The sequence below is a fragment of the Tribolium madens genome, unplaced genomic scaffold (assembly GCF_015345945.1).
Source record: "Tribolium madens isolate multiple individuals breed KSU strain unplaced genomic scaffold, Tmad_KSU_1.1 Scaffold_97;HRSCAF=244;Tcas5.2_LG3a, whole genome shotgun sequence".
In the NCBI taxonomy this organism is placed as follows: Eukaryota; Metazoa; Arthropoda; class Insecta; order Coleoptera; family Tenebrionidae; genus Tribolium; species Tribolium madens.
Window position 1 is genome coordinate 3,273,518 of NW_025401069.1, and position 10,306 is coordinate 3,283,823.

General features: G+C 31.4%; 1 protein-coding gene across 4 annotated transcripts in view; it reads right to left on the minus strand.

Annotated features, from left to right (window-relative positions):
* LOC123014101 (chaoptin-like) overlaps positions 1-10,306 on the minus strand; it is a 116,190-nt gene that overhangs the window by 9,546 nt on the left and 96,338 nt on the right. For all 4 annotated transcript variants that reach the window (XM_044412987.1, XM_044412988.1, XM_044412986.1 and 1 more), the window contains one exon: positions 2,476-2,586. In XM_044412987.1, the coding sequence (XP_044268922.1) occupies positions 2,476-2,586 (111 nt within the window). The remainder of the gene's footprint in view (positions 1-2,475; positions 2,587-10,306) is intronic.

The following is a 10,306-nucleotide window of genomic DNA, read 5'->3' on the forward strand; positions in this document are numbered from 1 at the left end:
TCAAACACTCGTGATTTACCTCTTATTCTTTGAATTTTTTCTATTGTGTAGAGTGTATTGTTATGCAGCAGTGGACATTTGAGTCTTTTTAATGATGTGGAAACATGACAGTGCACGAAAACTGTTAAATCTTTTATAACAGTCATTTTGTTGTTTGAATTGCTTTCGACTGATTGAATATTTTTACGGCGAGTTTTGTGGCAATCAAACTAATGGCACTCGAATTACAAAAGAAACTGTTTTTTTAAACTTTTTACTTTATTTCATGACAAACTAATTTCGTTATTGTTTCTCTTTAAACTTTCAAAATAAAAATTCAGAAAGCTATTACCGTTGTGTTGGTCATTTAGTGACCACACTTAGAATCCAGTTGCAATCGTTTTTAGGATAAGTATACTATAGACACCATCGTGCGTGTCCAGTAGCAATTTTCTTTTCAGAGAATTGCACACTTGTCGAACCAATTCAAACTCTAGTTCTGACAAATGGAGTATTTAGTTATAGGAAACTACCACGAGGAAAGTGATGTGAAACTTCACGTAAACTCCGTTTAATTTAAGAAAAACAAATCTTGTGATGTTTGCCGCAGATGGATTTAAGTCTTAAATCGCTTTTACTACTGAGGCGTTTCCAAGATTAACGGAATTGCGTACTAGCTAGAAAGCTGGAAAGTAGCCAATTGTCTGAATTTTCAAACGTTGCTGACTATTTGCTTTGAATCTTATCCAAAGCTGCGGAAAATTAATATTTGACGAAAAAAAGTAGAGATATACACAACTCACTTCCATTTGGCTTTGTATTTTATTCTATAAAAATTATGAAACCTTATTTTCCATATAAAACTAAACTACATGCAGCCATTTAAAGCAAAGACTGTGAGCTTATTTGTTTTACTAGAAATTTCATCCATTATTTATAAATTAAAAACTAAACCAAGCAGAGTAAATAGCCGAAATCAAGTCACGTGCTAGTTCTATAACAGCAAATTAACTTCCTTTGTTAGTTTTAGTGGTTTAGTACTTTGTTTGATTAAACCACATTCTGTCTCTTTTGTTTAAACTTTATTTTGCAGACGTAAATGTAAGTTAATTTCACGTACCACAAAAATATCCAACTCTCCCTATTCGCAATAAAAGAGACTGACAGAATATTTAATAAAAGAGATCCGCTTCAATTCAAATAATTACGAAATAAATACGAGCAAATTTCAATTTCAATTGTATTTAAAGAAGGAATTTCAATTTTGAATCGAAGCCGACGCATCTAATAAAAAGCCCTTATTCTCAAGTCTATTTTTACTTCAATTGCTATTACACTATTCCAAGTGGAACAAAATCGTAACCAGTGGGAAAATTTAATTCAAATGTATACAGAATTAGGCGTTAATCCTCATGTAGCAGTTATTCGGTGCGTTTCTGGTCACTACAATACTCTAAATTTTTATTAAATGCGCTTTTTCATCCTTTAGATTTAACTCGAGAAACATTAGCGATAAGGACGAAGCGATAGGGATTTAATCCTGGGGAAAATTCGAGGCAATAAAAGCATTATTAATAACCACTGTTGTAAATAAAAACCAATAAAAAGTTGTGAAACTTTAAACAGAAGGGATTCATGCATGATTTGAGGAATGAAAGGGGGGACACAATATATAACTGAAAAGTTTCAATATGAATTCATAATGGAATATTGATTCTTCAAATCGGGGATGAATTATTAACTACTGAAATTGGGATGAAGTGCAGTTTTCAAAAATTCCAAAATTATGAATTAATTATGAGCCCATAAATTGAAAAAAAAATTAAAATAAAAAGCCATCTGTTGTTTATGTTCTTTGAATAACTAATTACGTGTTTAACTCTAAAACATTTAACAAATAGAAATTCGAGTCAAGATAAACTTAGTTTTGATGAACAGTTGAGAATTTAATTAATTTTACTGTTGATGTTTGTCAACAAGGTAAAGTGAACAGAACTCAATTGTAGATATAGAAGTAGAGAAACTGCCAACATTTCAGTGTTGTAATTAATATAAAACTGAAAATAATGTCTTCATAGTTTAGGTAGTGAAACACCTTTAACATAGAAGCAACACTATTAAATGTAATTATAAACATAAATACCTGACTTCGACTAGTATTCATTAAGTTTGAAAACTAACTAATTACATTTTATTGAACAACTTAATTTCTCTAACACAATCATTCAGATGTAGAAAAACCATTTTCAAGATGTTAACTGCAGTAGCAACCATAACATTTAGTAGTCATTAAAGAATAAATCCAAAGCAAATTAAGCCACTCTAAAATAGGCTATTATTTTTGAGCGTTATACTGTAATAGAACAGTTTTTGCTGACGCTCTTGTATCAAAAAATTGCTCGGCTTGACACATGAAAAAGCTTTTATGTTGAAAAGTTGGAGACGCATCTTTATACAAGAAGTATAAAAGATAATTTCAGAAAGGTAGGAACATACCCGTGCAAATTAATCCACTGCAGACTTCGCAGTTCTTTGAGTGCGAGGAAAGGAACACTGTCTAGTTGATTATAGCTCAAATCCAGCGAAGTGAGGCTTTTCCATAACGAACTGGAACAAACATATTACGGGATGATAATTTAATAACCAAGGCGGGTGTTTGGGAATTTGTAAAAATGGGTTAGATAATTTGTTCTTTGACCTTGGTATCTCACAAAGCTGTGTTTGTTGTCCTTTTTACAAGACCGTTCAATTGTTGGCTCTCGCATTAAATATGATTTATTAAGGCTTTCTGTATGTCCTAAACAATTCTCTAAATATCGAAATTTCGCTGAATTTACGAAGTCATAATTTAAATCGGATAGAGAAACAGTGGAATGCAACTCGTAAAAACGGTTTGAATGGCTTCCCTACATGCATTTTGCATGTTGAATATTGGCAAGTTTATGTAAACTAGTTTAATTTAGTTTCATGTCGCAATCTCGGCTCTATTGACAGTTTGGAAGGACATCCAGATCGTAAAGAGCAATAATTCAGCCAAGCGAAGCGCCACTAAAAATGATCACAAAATCGCAGAGAGGCCGACTCTGCTGATGCAGCAGGACTTTTAAGCGGACTCCTGCAACATGCCCCTCGACATCTCGCTATGAGTTCAAGGTAATATACTGAGTCGTCAAACGTCTTTGGTAGGGACATTCACATGACTTGTTCAGCCAGACGCAAACAAGTAGCACGAAAAAAGATGAGAAAAATCGGAAGTTCTGTGAGAAATATCCTCAATTAATTTTATGAAATAATTGAGAAAATGGGAAAAGTTTTAAATAACTGAATCGGCTTATTCGGACATAAAGAGAAAAGTTTTGAGAGGATTAGGTATAAAAATCCAGATAGTTTATTTATTGAATTAAGTTCCGTCTTTGTTGCTATCCGAATTGAACCAATTTCTGATACAGACTTTTATTAGGTATTATTCGTGTGTGATGCTCTGTAGCTTTCGGACTGCAGTGGGTATATATTTTTCTACCTGATTTTACCTAGTTGAAACCTATACCTTCTTGCTTGACAATAGATAAAAATCACAACCAAAACTTGTACTCTCGTTGTATCTAAGTTAAAGTTAAGTGAAGTTATTTTTGATTTTAAAAAAATGTAAACCGGTGACTTGAGCATTTGATTAAGTGTGCTAAAATCAAAAAGTAATTTCGGAGTAGTCAACTGCAACAATTAAAAAAGGTTTTTCTTTTAATGAAGCTGTCAATTTCAGGCACTTTAAAACATTTAAATATTTTGAACTTAAAAATTGGGCCATAATCAACAATAATTATAAATGCTGTCAAAACTTTTAACACTATTGAATAAATCAACCCTGTTTTACAATATAATGCGTACTATATAACTTTAGAGAGTTAATTGCCAAAATACCTTTTAAAATTACGTACATATATTAACACCAATAGTTGAAGCTACACACAGCATAAAATAAAGGTTACTTCTCTGCAAACACAACACTGATACAGTTAGTTAATTGTTTAATTAGATTTATGTCCATCAACAAGCCTCGGTATAGTGTTGAAGAGGAAATAAAATTGTCTTTATTGTATTGAGTAATAACCGTCATCTAGTATTGCAATCTGCTGCGTCTACAAACCATACCGTCCTTTAGTAATTGCCTCGCAAAACTGTGATAACAATCTGTCGTACAAAAGTGGGAAAGCGAGAATAAATTGGATCCAAATATTTATTTTAGAACGAACACTTAATTGGGTTTATCTAGGTACAAAGCAAAATTAATTAATTAGAATATAGCTCCATATTGATGCTAAATTTTAATTAGCCCTGTACATGCAATCATCTCTGAAAAAAAATCAGTCCGCGATAACTTTTCTTTCGTCAATTAAAACAAACGCAAGTATAAAACACGAAAACGGAAATGACCCTAAAGTAAAATGTATGGCTATAATAATTTCCGTTGCAGTAACATGTTACAACTATTAAATAAAAGTTAAATTTTCGAGTTAAGTCGGCAGTTTTTTTACTGAAACGAATGTCCAATAATTTTCCTTTAAGGTTTATTTCATGCAAAGGAGGCCAAAGCTGGATAAAACTTGATTTTTAAATGGGGCTATAGACCTGATTGTCGTATTACCCAGCCACTTTTCGTTCTATTCCTCTAAAGTTATTTCCGATGAGGAAAGTATTTTGTGGAAAAAATTTATTACCTAACACTGGCGTAACTTGGATCGTTTTGATTTATATTACACGGATATAAAAAATCGAAAAAAATAAAACGACATTTATGTCGTCGTTATTTGGAGAGTTGTAATTTGTTAGACCACTGGAGGCGGCATTTAGGACATAATATCGAACTACTTTTTATTATGTACTAATTCTGGGTTAACTCCACTCGATGAAATACGGTACTGCATAAGCAAATTAGGTTCTGCATGCAGTGTCGTAACTCTTAACAATAATTTGGTTTATGACAGAAGACAAGTTTACACTTAATACGTTCCTGGTAACGACTCAAGTGTGACGAAGACTTTTCCAAAGTAATTTAAATTTGTAAGAACTATATTTTGACTTTGAAAGAAACGATAATAAATCCCATGCGTATAATAATTTTTCCTGAACTTTTATTGTGTGTAAATTATCCCCACTCTAGTCTGCCATTTTACTACCAAATAGGTCGACAAAGTCTCTATAGTTAAATAACATTTTCATTATTTATACTCTTTTTATTATTCATAAATTATATTTTATTATGTTAATGCACGTACCTAATTGACGGAAGCGTGTTAATGTTTCAAGCTAAATTTTTCTTTTCCCTTCGGACATGAATAATAAAACATAAATAACAATTTTTTTAATTCCGTCAAATTTTTTTCTTAACAATTCGAAAGTAGGAATGAATTGCTATAACCGGAAAAATTGTCAGCTGTCAAGACGTTTTTTATTATTATTTTATTAGACATTAATGACTCACTTACACGAACAATGTGTGGCGATGAATGCTAGATAAAGAAAAGTCCTAAATAAAGCTGGTATAATGTAGGTTTTGGTGATAGCAAACGAATCGATATTGTGAAAGAGGAAATTTATTAAAGCTTAATCGGTGGATATGAACATAACATAAAATGAATATAGACACATTTATAACACACTGAAAAATTGCCCTTGTAAAGATTTTTTTATTAAACTAACCCAAAAATTTGATCTAATAAGTACCAAAAAATTGTAGCCCGGCGCATCCACCATTTTTAAACAGATTTGTTACTTCAAATTAATGACATTTTGATCTACTGAAGAGGTCTATTTCAAGACATAAACAAAAGTTTTTTGCTGAGTTCAATGAAAAATGACAATACTGTGAAGACATGAATTTTTATTGGAAAAATTTATTTTCGATCTGAAACCGAAACTTTTATCTTCTTTTCGTCGTGAATATTTAATGAGGTACAATTTTTCTCAGTTTTTTATAAATTAATTGCAATAAAAAATAGCTTGTTTTGATGTATTGAAGGCTTATTTAATTATAAAAAATATTAGACAAAAAACATATCCATTTGAAAAGAATAAATGGAGATAGTGTATTGTTCAACAAAGGGTACAATAATTTTAGATTTACATCAGACTAGGAGAATTGATGGCAACTATGTTTAAATAAATTATACTTTGCATTGTAATAAGAGAGTGTTATCTTTGTAACACAACAAGGATAAATAATAATAGGATTAACTGATGATATTTGGGTACGAGACATTCGTATAAATGATGAATTGAATGCAGTCATCCCTGGCATTTGTAAACAGCAGTTGCAATACGTTGAAGTTTTGAAATATAGCATTAGCGTAGAAATAGCAATGGAAACTAAATAAAATTTCAAAAATGATCTTTGTTGTTCATTCTTTTCTATTTCAGAATTGTAGTGCAGGTAACCTTATTTTCCAGTTCAATCAGTACTATTGGATCAATAAGCTTAGGTTAGCCCAAATAGTTCTGTCGTTTGGCAACTTGAAAAGTTCTTAATAGGAAATTTGTTTCCTTCGAGTGTAAATCAACAAACCTGACTACTTTACTAATAGAATTTATTTCCTATAGGAAAAACAGATATAATGTCTTTGATTTTTCCATCAAGAAAACTTATTAAATATGAAATATCAATGCTCTACTTTAGTATTTTTTTACATGTACTTGTATACTTCAAGAATAAAAGTTATCTAATCACGTTTCGAAACACGCAAGTAATAAGACTTTTGCTTACTTACATTATAAAAATTGTTTTTATTAAAATGTATTTAAAATAGTTAAAAAAAAACTGGTACATTCAAAATTTGCTCATTGGGTATCAAACTTTTGATTTGTCACTCAAAATCAAAATTGTCAGCAATCTAGAGAATCTAAAGAGATGCTAGATTAATTTAGTTACTTATAAAATTCTTGTAAATGTAGACATTAAAAAACTGAACTTTAACGTGATTTTTCTGACAATATGTCATAACTTTTATAACCTTATTTGTAAAAAGCCAAATTTACTCAATGGGTATATCCGACTTTTTGAGTTACACAATTGTCATGTTGTTCCAGTTTTTTATGTCCACCGATAGTACACATACATCTATACATTTTTTGTAAAGTTGGTAATGGAGGCAACTAAACATCAAAGATAATAATCGGGGCATATTACCTTAATAAAAGGTGTACTTGCAGCAAAATTAGATAATTTTAAAATATTTACATAAATCTCAGCGAACAATATTTTTTTTCATTTAAAATGTAACTAAAGGTTAACATTAACAATAAATCTTTAGAAAATTCGTTTTATGATGTATCTAGTATACATCACAAGAAAAAAATCCATACTTAAAAATGTATTAAACCAAGAAGATAAATTATGGAGTTTATATTTTAAAACTGTCAAACTCTGTAATAAATTCTCTCCTGGACTTCGACATTTCGCATTCTTTAATATATTTTGTAAATTTGAATCAAACCGTCCACATATCTCACCCCGCCTAGGCCACACCGACAGCATTCACCTCGTTAAGTCGGCGTGTAAATAATCCAGCCGTTGTTGGATCATTTTCGGGTGCAGCTCCAGATGGAAGCCCATTAATAACATGACAAACAATTAAGTCATTGATATCCGTATCCGGATCGGAATACCGGCAGAATGCAATATACAGAATTTACATCAGTCTGTATAACTAACGAGATATGAGTTATGTGTAAATTATCTGTTGGATGTCAGGTAATTACGAAGGAATTAAGTTCCACATGCTCGCTAATGAGAATGAAGAATTACATAATGAAACTTTTACACTGTAAATAATATTTCATTTTACCTGTTACGCTATTTGCATAATTTTAATCTCGGCAAGTGTGACGCCGAAATCGCGGTATAAATCACCGGCAATGATTTAAAAGGCACTGCATTTTTGGACAAGGAATAATGGGAATGATTTTCATTTGGGAGGCGAGGATGATGACTATCTGACGTGGAGGTGCCGAGAAATGTCATTAATTTTTACGCTGGCTCGCATATTATTGTACCGTTTCATGTGACGGCAGGCCAAAAGGGGAAATAAAGGGTGAGCAGGGAAAGTAAATCTAGCGTTTTAGACGATTTATGAGCTCAAAAAACACACAGATGCTATTTAGCTGCGCGACGAGAATTGTATAAAAATATAAAAAAATGCGGAACAGATGACAAGTTGAAGTAAATAAATACCTTTTTCGTGTATTTTATAGAAATGTAGTTCATTGTTAATTCAAAATCGTAAAGAAAAGTGGGACTTTGATCGTTAGCAACACATTTCTTCACTTCACTTCACTTCTTGGATACTTAGCGACCATTAAATAAAGAAACAATTAAACTTTTTACATTTTAATTATGAATATTAATAGAAAATGTACAATTATTTAAAGTATTAAATGTTATCAACTTCTTCTAGTTTTAGCAAACGTAATTCATTAAGTGATTTTTGCTTGTTCGTGTAAATTTAATCGACTCGCGAGCTGCGCTGGCTCGTGAATTGAAACTTTTACACTCACTGGAAAACAATCACTTTTCTTAACTTATAGAACAATCTACTATTTTTTGTATAGCGATTATGAAAGTCAAATTTTCATCACGTTTAATCGTATAGAAAGTTATACTTTTTTAAATGATTTTTATAGTTATATTTCTACAATTATTTCTATAGAGTTCGTTACAACGAGCATTACGATTTGATTTATCAAATTGATATCTTTTTGGTCTTTGGGGTTCTTGCAAAAAAATGTTGTGTACAACTCGTTTTGAAAGTCCTTTTTTTACTCATTTGCTTGAGTAACTCGGGCAGAGTCCTCTTTAATCAACTGCAAATTCGTGAAAAAAGTATGACTTTCAAAACTAGTTGTACAAATAACTATTAAACTGTTGTAAACGATATAATGAAGTGAAGGCTTATCAAGAACTTGATTGACGGCACTTTGATATTAAGGTGGAACAACACATGTATATTCCGGGCTATTAATTACGAGTACTATGTATGTAAACCAGCGTAGATTCCAGTCGTTAGGTTATTATTCTCGAGTGCGCCTTAAAAGCTTCACTTACTCGATGTTGCCTAGTAAATAAACTTTAATAAACTCGAAGAGCGCAGTAATTGATAATTAAGTAGTTGAAGAAGAGATACTCGAAGTTGTGTTCCAAGCTCTGGGAATCTCCAGTGTTCAATTATTCAGTGCGATAGTTTAAAGAGTTGACTGGAAGAATTGTTGCGCATTCCGTTGAGCGATCTAGATTTATTTTAGACAAAAAAGCACCGGATTGGTGTTCTGCAGTTTATTGGATTTTATAGGAAATTGTTTTTTCTGGTTGATGCAGTTGCGAATTGCCGAAGTTGTAATTCCGTCCTCTCGTAAATCGAACCCATCGCAAATTGCTGTGTTACACGTAAATCGTGTGCTCATTTACATACTTAAATCTTATCTGTCAATTGTGTATTGCTCGTAAAACAAGATTTCACCATTTGCGTCGGATAAAATTGTTTCGGATTACTGTCCACAGTCACTCGAATAAAATAAAGGGGCAAATTTGATGCGACACTCGTTTCGAGGGCTGTTCGGATTGTGTATAAACACAGAAAGAGCGGACCGCACGACAATCCTAAATTACAAATATTTCAATTACTGAAGTGTAACAATCCGCAACACCATGCAGTCACAGTTATCCAGTAGATGCATATTACTAAATGCGCTGCACAATGTAGAATTGTCTAGTTTTTTTTTAATTAGTAAATGTACTTGTGGGAAGCTTAGAATATCAAAGCTATAGTAATTGGCTTACATTTTTTATGTACTATACGAATTATTTTTCCTACGACCCTAACAGAAAGTAAGTTTTTCCACCCTAATTTCAGAAAAGAAAGTGGTCAATTACCTCCTTAGAGGTAAAGATTTTGTATTTTCCTCCCTTGTAGAAATAGTTATTTTTAATAAAAATATTCTACAATAACCGAAAATTTTTGGAAGAGTAAAATCAAATCTTATAAAATCTATAACAAATGCTAAGACAAATAAAAAGAAATATAAAAAAAACTTGAATTTTTTTTTTGTTTTGTCATGAAACTCTACGCAATTGCAAAATAAGTAATTAGAAAGTGTTTTTTTTTAAATAATTATCTAACAAAATGGTAATTAAAATAAATGCTAATGCAAGCATATTCTGACAGAATTGATGATAATCTCTTTAAAATCTTTTAAAAACAAATTATAGATACTACCGTAAATACCGTAACCAGATCAAAAATACTTATACTTATATTTTTCTCCTCTCATGTGACGTATA